This window comes from Xenopus tropicalis, chromosome 6 (genome assembly GCF_000004195.4).
Source record: "Xenopus tropicalis strain Nigerian chromosome 6, UCB_Xtro_10.0, whole genome shotgun sequence".
NCBI classification, from domain to species: Eukaryota; Metazoa; Chordata; class Amphibia; order Anura; family Pipidae; genus Xenopus; species Xenopus tropicalis.
In genome coordinates, this window is record NC_030682.2 from 47580046 (window position 1) to 47599612 (window position 19567).

The following is a 19567-nucleotide window of genomic DNA, read 5'->3' on the forward strand; positions in this document are numbered from 1 at the left end:
TATACTGAGTCTTGTACTATTCATGTGCTATTGGCTTAAATTACACCATTTGTACTATTTTTACACATTTAAAAAAAAAAAAAAATATATATATATATATATATAATTAATTATGCAATTATCATTACCATTGCAAGCTATAGTATATCTCTGTTTTTTGCACAATGGTGATAATGTAACACCAAAGAATAACATTAGGACTGCCTATATTAATTATAATATCTGACTAAACACAGCCCCTAAAATAGAAATAATATTGTGCTAAACACTGCTCTTAGCACTTATTGTGGTTCTTTCTTATTCTGCTGCTCTTGAGAGCTTGCTTGCATCTATTATTGTCTCTTTTACTGACCTAAATGTTTCTTACCCATGGCTGTCCCCAAGACTTAAATGGATGCTCTGGCACTAGTCACTTGCCCTTTCTATACCAGTCATTACATTTACTCTGCTTTCCACTCTGATTTCAAAAACCACTATGAGAACCCATTTACAATACATATGATTCAGCTTTCAGAAACCTCTAAGGTTTTTATCTCTGTTTTGTGAATGCATCTTGTTTGTAGGTCTCCACTAATGTACAAAGCAACTACTGCAGCTGACATTGAAAGCTTACACATTCCAACCCCAGAGGCAATGCCTAAGGGTGATAAGCATTTAATTAAGTGCAGGATTTCTGTCAGTGCCCTGAATACATAATGAGCTCTCACATTGTTGTGGATATAATTGTTTGTTTCAGTAAACAAGGAATAGAGCGTTGGCATTCAAGGAGCCCTGCCTATATCTTTGAATTAAAACTAAATGGGGTTTTCAGCTTGTAGTCACAGAAAAATCAACAAGCCTTCACTGGGAATTTTAAGGCTGGTTAGTTTTCTGACTGGCAGTTTTAATGGATTAAGAAAATGCTTGTAAGCCAAACAAGCTGACCCACTTTCTTTTGTATCTTCTAAAAGCAAGAAAGGAAATGTAAACATGTACCTAAATACAATTATCAGTGAACTATATTACTGCTTGTAAAGTCTGCTTTTCAATAACGGGAAGAACCACCAAACACTACTTTAGCTTTGCTTCTTGCACACGGCCAATTTGTCCATTGCACAATACTTGTAATAAGAAAGTCCATATGGGGTTTAAACAGGTTGGAATTTTTGATTCTGTTACATGAAAAGATTCCTAAAAAAAATGCTGACATCAAAAAGCATGGACAAAATGTCATACTGATGCAAAGAATGATTTTACTGCCAAAAACTCATATTAATGGAAATGCTGTTAGGGCCAATATATACTAAAGCACAGTAGTTATGGGTTTGCTGATTGGTTAATTGCACGGTATCATTGTTACTAAATGTGGCAAAATTGCAACAAAATGAATAATGTGTTTTTTTATTCAAATTATTTTCTGTAATTAGCATGTGGTTTTATTGCTTTACAAGTGAAGCTGAGGTGAATTATCTTAACATTGGTTACAGTGTTTATTTGGTAGTTATGGCATGCAGTATTTCTCAAATGTTTGCTGCTCACTATATAATCATATTGAAAAAATACCAATGTGAAGTCCAGGTTTATTGTCCTTAAAGGCCCTTTATCTTGATTTTTGTATTTTTTATGAAATACTATGAAATTATTTTTTTCCTGATGCAGAGCTTCCTCTTCGTATGTAAAGGTATATGTAACTCAGTTACAGAGGATGCCTTGTCCATAAAACTCAATCATTAGCTCTATCTTAGGAGGTTCCATATCCTCTCCTGAATTTCTCCTGTGAGTTGCAAATCAGAGGCATAATTTGTTTTTGCAGTGGAATGACTTGGAAAATGGATTAAGAGAAATTGACATGGCATGGTAGTGTCTTGGAGCCATATCATTTCCAGTGTAGTGCCTTTATAGATACAAACACTGAAGTGTTGGTACAAGATCCAGAGAAGGTCAGAACCCTGTTTGAAGTCCAGTTTTTAAAGGTTAGGTGCAATTTTTAGGGCTTGCTGCATAAGGGTGAGGTATACTGTATTTTTAAAATTCAACACTAAGAGCAAATTCAAAAGTGATTTTTTGTTGTCCTGAATTTATATACATTTATCCAAGAGAATAGAAGATAATATTAAGCTAAGAGCATTGTTCTAAAGCAGCAGCATAATTCATGGTCCAGGTCACTACTGTCACTGGATTGAAGTTTCCAATGTGAATAGAACCACAAACCAAAATTCTAATTAAACATATAAGATTTTTTGTAAATTGAAAAAACAGATCACTTTTTCAGCAGAAATATTATTTATTTGGCAAATTACCTTACTCATCAGTAATCCATTATTTGCCTACCTAAATTGTATAATACATATGCAAAATATTTATGATAGTATCCTTATGACAAGATGTTATGTATCTAAATCAATATATGCACACTGTATACTGTATACACACTTACTTTGTGTTGTTGCCCTCATTTCTACCTAAAGTTAGCTGCTTATCATTAACTGCCTCCATTTTTTCTCATGGAAACAGGCCATCTTCTTATCTAGCTAACCAAGCAAAACATGCAACCACTTTACTCTATTTCAGACGTCATCTGACATCCAAGTTACATTCTTTGTTTCTCTTTCTGAGCCAGGAAAATTGGGTCAGTTAATCCAAGTAGAAGACATTATTCTATTGAGTTAACTCTGTGTGTTACAGTGTTTCTCTGACTTTCTAAAGCAGATCTTCAGGGCTTGTTGTTTTTCTCACCCACCCCCACACTCTGTCTTATTTTTTTTTATATAGGAAATAAAATACACAGCTTCCTTTGAAACTAGCAAAAACTTCATATCTTAAAAAGCGGGAGGAAAAGAAATCCCCCACCACCCATGTGTCACTCTTACCCTTCGTTAAATCATATTAGTGACTGTTCTTAAAAGATTTATTGTGAAACTCAAGGTGCTAGATAGCCTACAAAGTGCTGGAAAGTCTAATAAATAATATATTGGAGACCTAGGCCATACAAGGATTTGAGGCAAGTTGACCTCAGCTGACAAAAAGGCAGCATTTAAGTGAACCTTCTAATTACTTCTATCCCTTGCCATTCAATACTGTGATCTCGTTTCTACTAAATCAAAGTAGAGTCAAGTAACAGAAGCCCTTATTTGCCATGTGTGTGTTGGCGGGGCAGTGAAAGACAACTGTAGCAGCTTATTGAACGAGACAGCTTTGACCTTTATGTTACCTATTATAGTATATGCATAGAATCCTGCAGTGCAAGCCTTTTCTAGTAATTAACAATAAGTTTGCAGAAGAAGTGAAAAATGAAAGACGCGGGGCTCACACCCAAAACAACACTCTGGACTTTACTGTATAAGGAAAATAGTGTTCACTTTGCAACATAATGCAATAGATAACTAGAAATACATTTATCTTTTTATTTTACATTATTCAATAAAATATTGTTATTGTTATCCCCATAACAACATTAAAGAGTACATTAGAATTTTAGTGTTTCTAGTATTTTGTTTACCACATGTTAAAAATGTAATATGTTTTTACAGATGATATTATGTGATTTATTAGTTTGGATTAACTAAGGAGGAACTGCTTAACATATGTTTTAAAGTTGAACTTTTTTACCTGTATATGTAATTATCTGTATGTATTTATCAATGTGCATTGCAAACAAGTGATTTAAGTTCTGTATATCTTATTGTATATTTGTACAGGTATGGGACCTGTTATCCAGAATGCTCGGGACCTGGGGTTTTCCGGATAAGAGATCTTTATGTAATTTGGATCTCCATAACTTGTTTGCTAAAAATCATCTAAACATTAAATAAACCCAAAAGTATTATTCTGCCTTCAGTCAGGATTGATTATATCTTAGTTTTATAATTACAGAGAAAAAGGAAATCATTTTTAAACATTAGAATTATTTGCTTATAATGGAGTCTATGGGAGATGGACTTTCCATAATTCAGAACTTTCTGGATAACGGGTTTCCGGATAAGGGATCCCATACCTGTACAACAGCTTGAGTTCTCTTGTCATACACTGCATTTGCTTTAGTGTTAATAAAGTGGATATTACCCTTCATTGTTCCCTTTCAGTGTGTCTTCTCCATCCATGTTTACTACATCATGTCTCCATTTTTCCTGTACATCCATAACTCTTGCCCTACATGTCTGTCCCAACCTCTGTAAAAGGTTTCCACATTTTCTAAAAACAAATACAGGTACGGGATCCCTTATCCGGAAACCCGTTATCCAGAAAGCTCCAAATTACGGTAAGCCTGTCTCCCATAGACTCCATTTTAATCAAATAATTCAGAATTGTAAAACTGATTTCCTTTTTCTCTGTAGTAATAAAACAGTACCTTGTAATTGATCCCAACTATGATATAAATAATCATTATTGGATGCAAAACAATCCTGTTGGGTTTAATTAATGTTTTATTGATTTTTTAGTAGACTTAAGGTATGGAGATCCAAATTACGGAAAGACCCCTTATCCGGAATACCCTTGGTCCCGAGCATTCTGGATAACGGGTCCTATACCTGTACCAGCCTTCCTATATTTTAATCTAATTTCCCTATTAATAACATTGGCATGAAGCATCATTCTTACCTGTTAGGTATCAACACTATCTCTGTATCAGCTCTCTGCTTGTCTTTCTGTTGTTTTCCAGCTAAACATTTTTTCTGTCCCTCCCACTTAGTTTCTTGCTTTCTTGTATAATAGCAACTCTACTCATTGCTTCCTATTCCTATTTATGCTTTTTCCCCTCATGCTGGGAGGAGGAGTCAAACTCAGGTCAAAATGTGCCAACAATAAAAAATTACTGTCAAAAGCTTGAATACATATACCCGGAGCATAAAGAATGATATAGTTCATAAACAAACAGTGGATTCCAGTGGTGTTGCAAGCTGCTTTTTAAATTAAATTTGATGTAAATTAAAAACTCCTAGACAGGAATAGTGTTAGTAAAGCTTTCCATGTTTAGAAAGGATTGTACTTTTTGACTGTTATTTATTTTAATAAGCCGGTGTGAATTTATTTATGTTTGCTGAAAGCAACTGTTTCTTCAGTTGACTGATCTACTACACCAGTGGCATTTTTCAAGTGGTGCTTTGTGCCTGGATGCTATTTACAGGGGTAGAATAACATTGCTGAATAATCTAAAGAAGTCACATGAGGAGGTTACCTTTTTAGTAGCATAATCACATAGTTTAAAAGGCAAAGGAAAGTAATATTTGTCTTTTTGGCAAATGATTCTCCTCCTAGTTCTCAGGTGTCCTCTACCAATAAATGATTTGCTTGTATAGAGGTGGAATAATCATATGGCAGCTATCATCTTACCTAATTAGCAGGGGGGGAGGGACTAAAACATTGATGTAACAAATTGTAACAACTCCACAGCTTACAGACAGCATGCAGGAACTTCATAACCCACAATGCACTGCACAATGCTTTGCACTGACCCTTAAGGTGCCCATACACATGAAGATCCGCTAGCCTATGTTTGGGCGATATCAGGAAACATGTAGGCTAATTCGATCATTTGGCAAACGATCGAATTATAATGGTGGCAATGGGGCAGTCGGTTCAGGGACTGCATCAACGAGCCGATGCGGTCCCCGATCTGACTAAATCTTTTAACCTGCCCGATCAATATCTGGCCAATTTCAGGGCAGATATTGGCCAGGCATGCCCCTCGTTCCTGCACCTACAATCGACCCGTGTATGGCCACCTTTATTGACATCACTTGTGCAGGGAATTGTGGGATTTGTGGAGTGCAGGCTGAGGACAGTCAAGTGTTACTTTTTGCTAGTAAACCTTTATACAAAACATAACTATAAACGCCTCTGCTTAGCATATGTACACTGTCAAGTGTGATATTTTCTGTGATACTGGGAAAACTTTTTTGTTGCTCTGTAAACTAAGGTATAAATTGCCCTACCCCCCAGAACCATAAACATATTTATATAATGCAGCCATATAATCTGTGGGCAGCTGGGTGGTTAACATTACTGCTGTGTATTGCTGCGTATTGCCCTGGTTTAGATTGCTGCCTAGGTCACTTTGTGGAGTCTGTACATTTTTTTCCATGTTTGTGTGGCTTTCCAACCCATAAATACATAAAGGCAGGTTAATTGCCTCCTGATGGAACTGTCCTTATTGTGACTGCGGTAGGGAAATCAGACTATAAGCTCCACTGGGGCAGGAACTGATGTGAATGATTATACATTCTGTAAAGGGCTGTGTAATAAATTAGCACTATATAAATAAAGGATAATTCTGTTGCCATAATCATTTATATTGCATCAAAATTACAGACTAAAGGTTAACACTCCAAGCTTAGAAAGAAGATTTTTTTGTTTCATATTCTTTACTTAAACCTTCTTGTAATGTGTTTTTTTTTTTATTAAAATAAGGAAACAGTAATGCAGATATTGTTATTTAAGAGAAGAACTCAGTGGGCCAGATAAGGAAATTTATGTGCAGCCCTAGAGGTTTCTGAATTTCTCACTGTTGCCAATTCGACACACATCAAGTTCAAACCAGCTACTGGCGAGGAGCAAAGTAAATTAAGCCATTTTCACATGCCTACCTCTTATCTTCTGGGTACTGTAATTCCATATACAGGGGCATGGAAGTTCTGAATTCTGTGTGATGAGCTCAGTGCTCACACTTATTTAAACATAACCTTCATGCCTAATCCCTTTGTAACTTTTCTGCTTGCTTTGATTACAGCTTCCCCTTGCTAAGGATTTTGATATACCATGTAGAACAAATTAATTGAAAAGTAATGGGAAAACTTTGATAATCTTCATTCCATATTGCAGTTTTACACTATTTATCTTATTCCAAGGCAATAGTGGTGTATATTAATATAAACTATCCCACAAGCCCTTGATAAGTACCTGAACTTGTACATTTCACTTTTGGCTTTTCTTGCTTTGCTTCAGGGGTAATGCAGGCTGATCATCTTGTTGGTGGAAGTTGCTACTAATTTATTTGGAACATAAACTTCAAAAACAATAATTCAAGGTTTTTAGAATTCACAGGGCCAAACATAGTTACATAGTTACTTAGGGTTGAAAAAAGACCAGAGTCCATCAAGTTCAACCCACCCAAGTAAACCCAGCACGCACAACCTATACTTACCAATCTATACACATGTTACATGCTACATGTTGTAGCTCAGATTCTGCTTAGCTCATACCAAGGTTATGGATAGATGAAGATGTGATCTTGAGAACCACTCTGATGTAATTCTGGGAATATGTCCAAATACAATTTACCACAAACCTTCACATTTCAAGTCAATTTTCCTCCAAAATGCAAAAATTTACTGGCAGACCCAATTGCTTAGGGACCTTTGCATTAATGCATTTGAGGAGAGCTTGTGGAACAGGTATTTTGACCCACATAGGCTTCATGCCTTTGGCTAATTCATCGGAATATCTTAATGTTCCATGCCTCACTTGTGGAATTCCAATAAGATCTGGGATCAAAAATGAAACGTTTTTTAGCAAACAGTACTCACAATTAGTGCTCCCTCTGGTAATATCTCATCAAACCTGCTTACAGGTAGCAGCAGATGTTCAACTGCCTCTCAGTAAAAAAAGAAATTTATTTAGGACTACCCTGTTCAATGCTAAAAAAGCGGTGGCCATGAAATCAGTGGGCCCATTGATAAATAAAATACAAACATTGAGCCAGAGAAAATATAGGCAACTTAGTTGGAGATTGTTAGAATCGCTGGTTTGTTAGTATGTAATTGAAAACGTAGAAAAAAACACAAATATCAGTATATAGAGCAGACAATAAACAAGTCCCAAATTCAGGCAGAAATTTGAGTAGGTGGCAGTCAAACTGTCCTTGAGACTGAAGGTCAGAGCAGGCAGAAAAGTCAAATATCAGGTCAAGGATTCACGAAACAGGAACAGGAACTAAGACCACAAATGTGAAAACACAAACCTTGGACATAGCAAAGGGCTTAAATAGCCCTTTAATTAGACTGTTGCCTGTAGCTGAATTGAGGGCAAGAACCAGGAAATACAGAAAGGAGAAATAGTCATTAACATAACCTGCCAGGCCCCAACCACACTGCCTCCAGCTCACACCAGGTCCCTAGTTCCAAACCAGGAAGTCCTAACTTCAATTTAAGTAATTATATGTATGTTAACTTACATCTTTTGGACTGAAAAACACATTTGTGTGCATCTTGATACTTTGTTTTATTGTGCATTGTTTGAAAAAGTGAAATCGTTAATGGCATTCCCTCATAATCTATTTAAGGTAATTATGTATTTGTGTAACTGTGGGTTTGTTTCCAGCTAGTTTCTATTTTCATGTTTAGTTCAGAGGTCTGCCCTTGTCAGTCGACTGCTGGCATGACATCTATTTAGGGAGCTTTAGAATCAAAGGTATGGTTGTGGGACCATAATTAGCCAGCTTTGCTTGCCGCATGTGCTTCCACCTTCCCTAGAGCCTAACATTTTGATGATAATCTGTTATTTCCTTGAATTATTGGATGACGAAGAAGTAAGATGAGGCTGTGCGCGGCTGCAGCACACTTCGCAATGACTGACTGTCCCCAGGGACAGAATCACTCAGTCTTGTAGAATGGGGTGACATTTAGCAAAGAAACGCAGAGGAAAATGTCATGCTTAAAAAATTAGTTTCAAACGCACTGGCTTCTGATTTATTTTTATTACAGTCAAGGTTGGTGTAGTGATGGATTGTCAAGCCTGGAAATGTTTGGTGCATTTCTCACTTTTTTATGTAATCAGAATAATCCAATATTCTTTCATATTTGATGTGTTGCACCCAGGTCTGGGCTGGGCAGAGTCTGCTAACAAATCTAAAAAATAAATGGATGAAGCCGGCACACATACACCTGATGTTCTTTTTCATCAGAAACACACTTTGCTGAAAGAAATCCTGCTAATTGCATTAAAACATCATTTATTAGAAGTGGCTTCACTTTCTCGTTTTGTAAATGTTAAACTATACAACTAAAAAATATTAATGATGAATGTACTAACGTGTTCTTGTTCCACTCAGATCTTTTCATTTCTAACACTACTGGTAAATCCAGTGTTGCAATTTAGCACCAATCTAGGTAAATGAGTCCTTTTGTCATACTGTTTATTTTTGTAAGGCAAGAAAAAAAACAAAAACTATCATTTAAATCAATATAGGACTGCCACAAACCCAATGGGCAATTTGCAATTGTACCCGCAGTGAGTTTCATCTAAAACCACTTTCTTTAGAGGTACTTGCATTCTTCAAGTCTTAGTTACTATGTGAGGAAAATGGAAATTGATTACGCTGGACAGTCAGACACACTCACCAAAGGCCACATAAAACAGCAAGGTGGGCCTTGTGTTTGACATATGTGGTATATGGCCAACTTAATTCATTGGAAACCAGGGAATGGCTCATATCAGCTGCTAGCATTCTATTACAATAATTAGACAGTCAGTTCTTGGTGGTATGGAGTCAATGGTTCTAAAAAAGATTATGTAGAAAAAAGTTACAACAGTTTAAAAAATGTTTATACAACAGCTGTATATTTTTATTTACAGTATATAGTACTACTTTTGCATGCAGCGCTGTATCTCAGAAGTACTGCAATTAATGAAAAAAAATAATAATGATAATTCCCTTATAAGATGATTATCTACAGTCTTGCAGTCTGTAACAGGAGCAGGAAGCAAACAGGTCACTGCCACTATCCACTGACACACGTGCAAACTGTATGCCAGTTAGAGAAAATGGGGAGTTTTAGGATTTTATATAAGACCTCCGTTTGTAGAGCAGGATTAGCAATAGAGTAGGTCCCATGTGAATCCTTTCCTTGTATTTCGAGCTTTTGGCAGCAGTTCATAAGACTGTCCTAAATAATGTGTTTGTGCTTCACAAGAAATACAGAGCCATTGAGCTAAGTAGTTTCAGGGAAGCCGCCTGCTTCACAGATTTGTCAGTCAGCTAATAAGATTTCCCAAAGCAAAAAAGCATTAAAGCAATATTATGGGTAAGATTAAACTTAAGGGAAATAAGCAACATTATTTACTCTGTCCCTTTTAATATAAGTATAAGGTCACTAAGCTTATATAATCGCTCTGTAAAACCTGAGGATCAAATATTGGCAATAGAAGCTAATGCTAAAATAAGCACATTCCCATTTAGTCCAGTGCAGCTTCACCTTTCCAAGACTATTGGACAGAAGGACTTTTACAATTTTATGACTTATTTTATTTCAATATTTTTCCAATATCCATGTAACTGGATAAGTGACCCTCTGTAGGGAATAATATGTAATGGTTACACAGGTAGAAAGATGAGATAGTGGGGGTCATGTATAAAGTTCTCACCGTGCATATTTTATTCATTTGTGCATGTTTTCCCCTAAACATTTACACTGCTGTGCCCATCTTTTCCTTTTCTTTTGCGAATTGCATTTTGCATAAAAATGCGCAAATGATGTTGAGTTTTACATTAGGATGGCCACTTTGCGTGTTTGTTGTGAATGAATACAGTGGCAGTTTTCAGTTTGCAAATATAAATTTGCAATTTGTGAAGTCCGTTTAGGGAATATTTTCAAATATTTTTTTAATTTGGATGGAGAGTATGAGAGTAAATATCCAGAATTTGCATTTATGCCATATTTTAAAACTCTTGCAGACAATCGCACTGTTAATAAAAAAAAATCGTAATTATGTTTGCACATTAAATGCACCAATCTTGTCCAGCTTAATAAATATAAAATTGGTCAGGGCAAATATGTTCACTGTGAGAATAAGTCTGCGCTGGGCAAACTCTATAAATGAGTGAGAGCTTATCAGAATTTAGTTAGAGACAAGGTTTCACTTGATGGTATAATTATAACCTCATATATTACCTCATTATTTACTGTGAACTAGATCATAATGGTATCTTCTTTAGTTAGCACTGCTTACTTACTATCGATTTTACAGTTACCTAGTCCAGTGTAACTTCTTATTACAGTTATGGCAACATCACCTAGAACAAATTGTGGAGAACACACTATAGGGCCTATTTATAAAGCGCTGAATTTAACATTTTTTAAACCTCTAGCAATTACTTGTACTGAAAGTTTCAAAAAGTGCCCTGCAAAATTGGTGGGAGAGTGAAATCGTTGGTGTTGTAGTAATGAAAATCTTTATATGATTTTGTGAGATCGTACAGATTCCCTATTTATTTCTGTAACATTTGTGACAAAACTAGCAACAGGTAGGAAGGAGGATTTCAATCATTTTTTCCCTCTCATTTTGTCACAAAGTTCTTTAACCTCCTATAGGAAATAATGGATTTTTCTTGGTTGGAACTGAAGTTCAATTTTTACTGATATTTACTTGTTAAAAGGGATGTTAAAATTCTTGATAAATAGGGGTAGAGAAATGTTCATTAAACATGTTGGAAATGAATATAATATATTAATATAATTGTAATATATAGGACATTTCACTTTTTATTGGAAATAATATTTTTTAAGGCTTTCTAGGTTGTATGATCTACAAAAAGTCAGAAAAAAAACCTGTTTGGCATCTGTCCTAATAAATGAGTTACAAAATACAGGTATGGGATCTTTATCCAGTAACCCATTATCCAGAGAGCTCAGAAATGCAATTTCCCATAGAGTCCTGTTTAAGTAAGCAATTCTTATTGTATTAATGATTTTCTCTGTAATAATATTAACAAAAGTAACAGTAGCTTGTACTTGATGGTAAATGAATCCATATTGGTGGCAAAACAAATGTGTTTTTTCACTTGAATGTTTAATCTTAGTGATACAGTATGCAGGGCTGTATTTAGGTCTGGTGCCACCCTAGGCACTGAACCACAACTCTTGTTGTGTGAGTGACATCACTTCAGCCGTACACCACCCTCTGCACCCTCAACCTCCCAGTTCTGCCATAGTGATGTGCCGGTCGAGATATGCTCAACCCGCACCTGACCCTAGCCCGCCTGCTCCCAACCCGAACCCTCCCCGACCTGGCTTCCTCCCTCTATATATACTGTAGACCCGCGCCCACCCTGCCCTGCAATGATGTCACACAAGGGGGTGGGGCTTGCTGGGCATGTGCCTATATATTAGTGAGCCGGAAGAGGAAGCCAGCAGTGTAAGGTTGTAGGCGGGGAGGGTGCGCGGAAGTTCTCTACCTGAACCGCCCACAACCCGCAGTTGATGTGGCAAGGTCGACCCTATTGAATATATTGGCACCCGAGGGCAGCCCCTAAAGCTGCCTCCCTAGGCACAGGCCCTCAGATGCCATTATATAAATACAGCCCTGAAGGTATGATGCTCCAGAAAAAAACCCATAATCCAGAAAACTTCAGGTGCAAAGCATACCGATAATAGATCCCATACCTGTTCTTTATAAATTGTCATTGGAAGAATGAATGATTCATATTTGACATGTATACAACTGCTTAAAAACAGTTACATAAATATACAGAAAAACAAGTATTTTTATGTGCTCTCTGTGTCTGCTTGGGTTTCCTCCATGTTTCCTGCTTGAAATTTATCTGAAATAATTTGTTTTTCATGATTCTTGTCAATATTGATCTACCTAGCAGGTTTTCTGTTGCTTTTGCTGTGACAGATATTAGCGTAGATATGGTATATGTTATCTGGAATGCTTGGAACTTGGGGTTTCAAATCAAGGGTTTTTACTGCAATGTGTAGCACTGCTAATAAAAAACATTGAAACATCTATAAACCCTTTTGTATTACTGTCAGGGTAAATTTATGCTAGCTTAGTTAACATTAAGTACAATGTAATGGCTTATTATTGCAGAAAAAAGGAAATCAGATAAAATTATTTGTTATTTGTTCAAATAGGACACTTTCTAGAAACAAGTTGCTGCAAAACAGATACTGTAGGAAACATATATGAGTTTGGGGAGGTCTGGATCGCAAAATAATAGAAAATCCTATCTTCTGTCTGTTAGATGCCAATAAATTTTATGGAAATACTAAGACAAAGAATCAATGAAATGGATTTCAGATCAGAGATTTATTGCAGGCTTGTAATACTTGACATTTTGACTTTAATTAGTTTCCTAAAGGGATCGTAAAACGAATAGGCTATTGGAATGCAATTCTATAATTCTGTATTGTATTGTCATTTTCCCTAAAGGTAGAATGGAATAAACTCTGCATGTTTAAGTAAGAAAAACAACTACATATAATATTAGACAATTTAGTGTCTTATTTTGTCTCCCATAAAATTTTTCTAAGGTTTTTGAAGAAAAATAAATAAAATAAAGATCAATAAACATGTTACTAGTACTGTAGTAAATTACTGGGCCTATAGTGCCACAGATTCTTAATTGAATTGAGATGAGGGCTGTGGCTGGGCCACTGTAGGATATGGGTTTGTGTTTGGGATCACTGTCTTGCTGAATAATGAACTTTAAAATAATAATATAAAAAGTACCCAGGTCTAGTCATGCTGTGGGTTACAAGACCAGTAGCAAACATTTCATCTTTCATTTCATTATCCCCTAGCTACTAATTAGATGTTTCTTTCTATCTACCTGATTGACAGGTGGCTGTGAGTTACTAGAATTGCAGCAACCTATGATCTAATCATTTTAGATTCAAATAGGACATTCTATTTGTAAAAGATTGCTAGATCTCATTTGGGAAAGTTCATGTCTGAGTCAGAATTATTTTCTTTAGAGTAATAATGTAATTTTGTAATGCCCACTGAATAATCACAGATTATATTTTTACCATGAAAACAAGTAGATGGGAATTCATCTCATTGATGTTGAATAAACAGACAGAAATAAGCACTTAAAGCAATTTATTGCTATTAAATGAAACAGCGGAAGCAAATAAACAGGTAAACTGAACACAATTTTAGCTTTGGAAGTAAACAAGCCAGACCCAACTGTGGCATATCTGGTCTGACATGGACCTTTCACATGTAGCTTTTTCCAGTGCAAAGCAAGGTATGGCATAGTCACGGATGGGCAGCAGGAGATGGCTTGCATTTGAGCCCCAAGGTTGCACATTGAGCTGTAACTATACAGCCTGTGCTCACCTGCAGAGTAGAAAAATTATTTCTAAGGAAGGTGAGAGGGACCACTCAGAGTGCAGTTGCTTGCTGAATGGATCAGCCTGTGTATTTCCAGAGGAGTAAAAAGTTACCAATGCTTGAAACTTGCATGGACTATAGTCAGGTATCTGCCCGTGGTTCCTAACACTTGTTTTTGCCTCAACTACTCTCCCCTGAAGTCTGAGTTGGGAGGTTGCATATCCTCTCTGTGTGGACGCTGTGCCTTAACACTGATTGGAGGAGAAATTAGTTGTGGAAGAGCGAGCACAAGATAGTATTTTTAGTAAAATTCAAAAGATGTAATTTACCTCAGCTCTTAATACTTCTATTGGATAAACCTATAGGGAAATTAAAAATGAAGGTAACGCGCAAAAAGTACTTCAGTTCCCACAGTACCACTGAATTAAACACATACATTTCTATAAATTGTTTTTTTTCCCATCAAAATAATAGACAGAACACCTCTCTAATTAATTCTTTGAACATAATTGTTAGTTTAAAAGGGGTTGTTCACCTTTGAGATACATTTTAGTATGGTGCAGATTCTGAGACAATTTGCAATTTTTCTTAATTTTTTAGTATATGTAGTTTTTTTATTATTTCACTCTTTGTTCAGCAGTTTTCAAGCTTGGAATTTCAACAGTTATCTGGTTGCTAGGGTCCAAATTACCTTAGCTACCAGGGAGAGGTGATACATGTATGAGACGACCTGAATAAAAGAATAAGTTATAAAAAGCAACAATAAAATTGTAACCTCACAGAGCAATAGTTTTTTCTGTGAACCACCCCTTTAAGACTCTAAAAGGCCAATGTTATTGCATCTCTGGATGTATGTAAGTGTATCTAATAACTGGTATTTTATTTTGCTGGCTAATGTGATGAGTTTGTTATCTTGCTTAAGTCTGAGCAATGAGCTTCTCATCTCCTTGTGTGCCTTTATCAGCTATGCTCTCAGTAGTATCTATTTCATATTCCCTTCAGTTGGAGCAATTAAATGCCACCTCTCACACATTTGGACACGATCTTGCATTACATCTCAGCTGCATATGCAATATCTAAAGTGTCTTCATCTTTCCTCCAGCCGTCAGAAATGACAGAAACAAGAAAAAGAAAGAGCCTTCAAAGATAGAGTGCATAGAAAACTACGAGATGACAGCAGAGCTAGATGACCTGACAGAGAAAATCAGAAAAGCTCATCAAGAGACCTTTCCCTCGCTATGTCAGCTGGGAAAATACACTACGGTAAGTTCATCCAGCTAATGATTTAGTAATAGTAGTATTTTCCTGAAATAGAAGTACTTGCATGTGTTACATTTCATTTCTTTATCTACAGCAAGTCATTATATATATGAAAGGTTAATTTTCCTTTTTGTAATCATCTGGAAACCTTTGCTCCATTCTTGTGCTGCAGATAGATCTAACTCACTTGAATGTCACATTATAAGTGCCCATTTTATTCCCACTGCATGTACAGTAAGTATGTATGTATGTATGTATATCTTTATTTATAAAGCACTACTTATGTATGCAGCGCTGTACAGTAGAATTCATTAATACAGACAGGGGGTTAAAGATAATGGATAAATACAAAAGATAATGGATAAATACAAAGTACAACAATAAATACAATAAATACAAGGTGCAGTTGCAATAAGAGTCAGAAACACAAGATGAAGGAGGTCCCTGCCCCGTAGAGCTTACAATCTATATGGGAGGGGTAACTAACAGACACAAATGGGCAAATGTAAGTGCTATAGGTCACAGTGGGTGACATTACAGTATAAGTATACATTAAATTTTATAAGGGCCCCAACTAGGAAGACCAAATCAAGAAGCAAACAAACCAGTATTATAGTTATGTCAAGAAAGGAAAATTATTTTAATATCTGACCCTGTTATGAAATTGTGATTGTGATTATTTGGGGCTATTCAGTGTGTGTAAAATTAAAAAGGGGCATGTCTCTCTCTCTGGTGCATTTTAACAACGTGCCAATCTATCCAGGAGTGTTATAGGAAATATAAAATAGGTATGAGACCTGTTATCAAGATAGCTCAGGATCTGGGGTTTTCCAGATTGGGGATATTTTCATGATTTGGATCTCCATAGCAAAAGTCTACTAGATATTCATTTAACCATTAAATTAACCCAAAGGAATTGTTTGCCTCCAGTAAGGTTTAATTACATCTTAATTACAAGGAATCAGTTTTAAAAATCAGAATTATTTGATTCTATGGGAGATGACCTTCACATTTCTGGATTACAGATTTCCAGATAACAGATCCCATACCTGTACTATAATGATTACTGTGGTTTTAGCAAAATATTGTGTTTGTTTTCCCAACAATATAAATTAATTTATTAATTATGCATTAGTATTTAAAGACAGAAGAACATTCAAACAAGCTTTTTTGTATAAGTTCCTGTACAGTCTGCCAAAGAGAGAAATAGAAAAGGATATCTCTAGATAGATCTAAATAATGAAGGTACACTTTAGACCATGGTGGGGGATCTCAGTCTCAGAATTGTCAAGTGGAGCTAAATTCCCTCCTGTTGCGGGAATGCATGCTTATAACAGCCACAGTTGGCTGGTAGAGATGTATTTAATGTTTATAAACTTCATTTTGTTATTGCTAAATATTTTATATGTAATTCAATTCTCAGCCATATGAGCTATACTTAAATTTAAAAACAAAAGACTAAGAACTGTACAGGCAAAAATAAAAGGGAAAGCATGTCATTAGGCATTGGAAAAGAATAGCTTCACCTATTTCTTGCCCCAGATTCTCTAAACATCTGGAATTCTGTTGGAGCAACACACCACTGAATGCTCAGTTGATGTTTAGATGATGGGGTGCATTGAATGGGGGTGATTGGGGAAGTTGATGTGGTTTCTGATCCAGTGCCGCCTCTGCCTTTGTAATTCGATTGTTTGGCTCTAGGGTCAAATGATATAATTAGCCCAATATCGCCTACCTTTAGGTGAGCATATCGGAAGAAGATTCGCTTGCTTAGAGATCTCCGGTGTATGGCCACCATAACTTCAGAGGCGAAGTGGAAGAGTGGGGAGGCAGGGGTACCTACGGTCTCTATGGTCGACACAAGAACCAAGCATTGAGTAGTTTCCCAGTTTACCTTGTTTAGATCAAGAATTAACAAAAAACCATAGATTTTTGGCAAAAAGTATGTTCATTTCATGATACTCAATTTATAAAAGGGGGTGTACTCCAATCTGTATTTTGGTCCGGTGCTGCTCTAGGCACCAGACCGCTGCTGCACCCAAGTGATGTCATCATGCAATGTGCTGCGTGTGATGTCACTTCTGGGTGTGTGATGTCATTTTCGCCTGTGTTGCCAGCCAGGTGCCCCCTACCTCTAACCCATTGTCATTAGATTTCATAGGAAAGAATCCAGTGGCAGTGGAAAGAGGTTTATTTCACAAAAAAATATTTATTTACCATATAGGCATACGAGGGCCCACCTGAAGCTGGCACCCTAGGCACATGCCCTCGAGTGCCTATATATACCTCCTAACATTTGGAAAATGGAAAGAGAGACAAAAAGAAATGGCGTGTGTATTGTGGCGAAATTTTTTTTAACCATGCCCATTTTTGTGCCCACACCTCCTAAATTCCACTCCCATTTTACAAAATTTAGCAGGTTATTTAAAGTTTGAACACATTTCTGGGGGTTTTGGGGTAATGCAGGTTAAATTGCCCTTTAAGCTGCAAGTCTCGGTTTCTCCAAGAGACCTGTTTAACTTATTAGTTACAATTGTAGTGCAGGTGTGGCTTGTCAACTTCCTGGGCTCTCTGCCAAAAGCCCACTTATTTAATTAAGTCTGAGAAACATTGTATCTAAGTGCAGGTATTGCTTGTTAAGATTTCTGGGCTCTCTGCCAAAATCTAATTAGGTTTGTATCTTTTTTAGCGTTCAGTACAGGAGATCAAAGGAAAATAAGGGACTTTTCTGTAAGAATCCAGGACTGTGGGTTGAGCTGTTAAAAAAGGGACTGTCCCGTGAAAATCAGGACAGTATGTCTATATGGTAAATAGGGCCCTTGGTATACTGCTCCTATAAATAATACAGAGAGAGTCAAAATAAACAAGATATAAATAGGGAAGCACTCAAGTGTTTAAATTTACAGGATTTAAATGATTAAGAGAGAACATTCCATGTATCCTTCACTGGATGCTTCCTCTGATGGGTGTAAGTTAGCACAGCGGGAGATATGCACACACAGGCAAAGCAACTCTTTGTTGTGTGAACCAATAACTACTTTTTATTGCCAACTTTAACAGGCAGGTAGAGAATGTTGAGGAACCAACCGTTCCCTTTGCCAGGAACTATGAAGCGAAGCTAAGGGCACAAGCCAGACAGATTTTTCTTATCAGAGTTAGCCGGTGGGATGGCACACGCGGTGGCGCGATTTCGGCAAATCGCCGGAAAAGCCTCGCGAGGCAACTTCTGCGATTTGCCGAAATTGCGCCGCCACGTGTGCCATCCCACCAGCGACTTACATTTTCGCCGGTGGGATGGCAGGTGATGGCAACTCGGGGAGATTAGTCGCCCGCGAACAGGGAGTTTTGTTGCGGGTGACTAATCTCCCCGTGTGCCAGAGCCCTAACATTTACTGTGCCATGAGTCAGTTAACCAGTAGTTTAAATGTGTTGGTGGTGGATTAGTAACAATGATGTTTAAAAAATTATTCTGTGGACACTGGGGGCCAAAATCTCTTCGAGGCCTCTTTCAGCCTTTATGGTTTCAGGTGGAGAATCCTATTTTAGAGAATAAAAAACAGAAACCAAAACTGCCAGGCTTCTTGATATAAACTTGTTTGTGCTAATGACTTCCTTCTTAAGCTCAGGTCCTGCTGGGGTGCTGGGTGTGGATAATTATGGACCATCCCTCAATCACAATTGTGTAGATTTTGTAAATTTACACAAAAATCCACTACAACACTCCCTTTAAAACATAAATCAAAGCGGAATAATGATAATGCAGTTAAATGCAACAGTTTGGGAACCCCTGGCAAAGTTATATAGATATTGCCTTTATTTTTTAAAGAACTATTGCAGGAATAAGGTTATTAAAAAAAAACATTTTGCAAATGTCAATGCACAGTTACATTTTATTTTACAAACGTTAAAACATAGGTGCCAACATTTGGACACCCTTCCACTTGTCCTGTGATAATGTTTTTGTGCAGTCCCTGAGCTTAATTGCCATTAGGAGTTACATATAGTTACATCATTAATTTAGGATGGAAAAATCAAGTTCAACCCTTCCAAAAGACCCCAGTGCATGTATATACAAACACTTAAACAGACATAAATAAATACATGTAAATATGTATACATATACTATACTTAACTAAACTGACTATAGATCTTAAGATCACAAAAGCCTTGGATATTATGCTTATTCAAGAAGTCATCCAAGCCCCTCTTATAGGCAGATTAATAGAATCACCCAGCAGGGCATTCCCCAACCTCACTGCCCTCACCATGAAGA

General features: G+C 36.7%; 1 protein-coding gene across 1 annotated transcript in view; it reads left to right on the forward strand.

Annotated features, from left to right (window-relative positions):
* Window positions 1-19567, forward strand: part of rarb (retinoic acid receptor beta) — a 111377-nt gene that overhangs the window by 64945 nt on the left and 26865 nt on the right. Inside the window, exon 4 of the mRNA XM_002932404.5 lies at window positions 15137-15297. Within this exon, the coding sequence (XP_002932450.2) occupies window positions 15137-15297 (161 nt within the window). The remainder of the gene's footprint in view (window positions 1-15136; window positions 15298-19567) is intronic.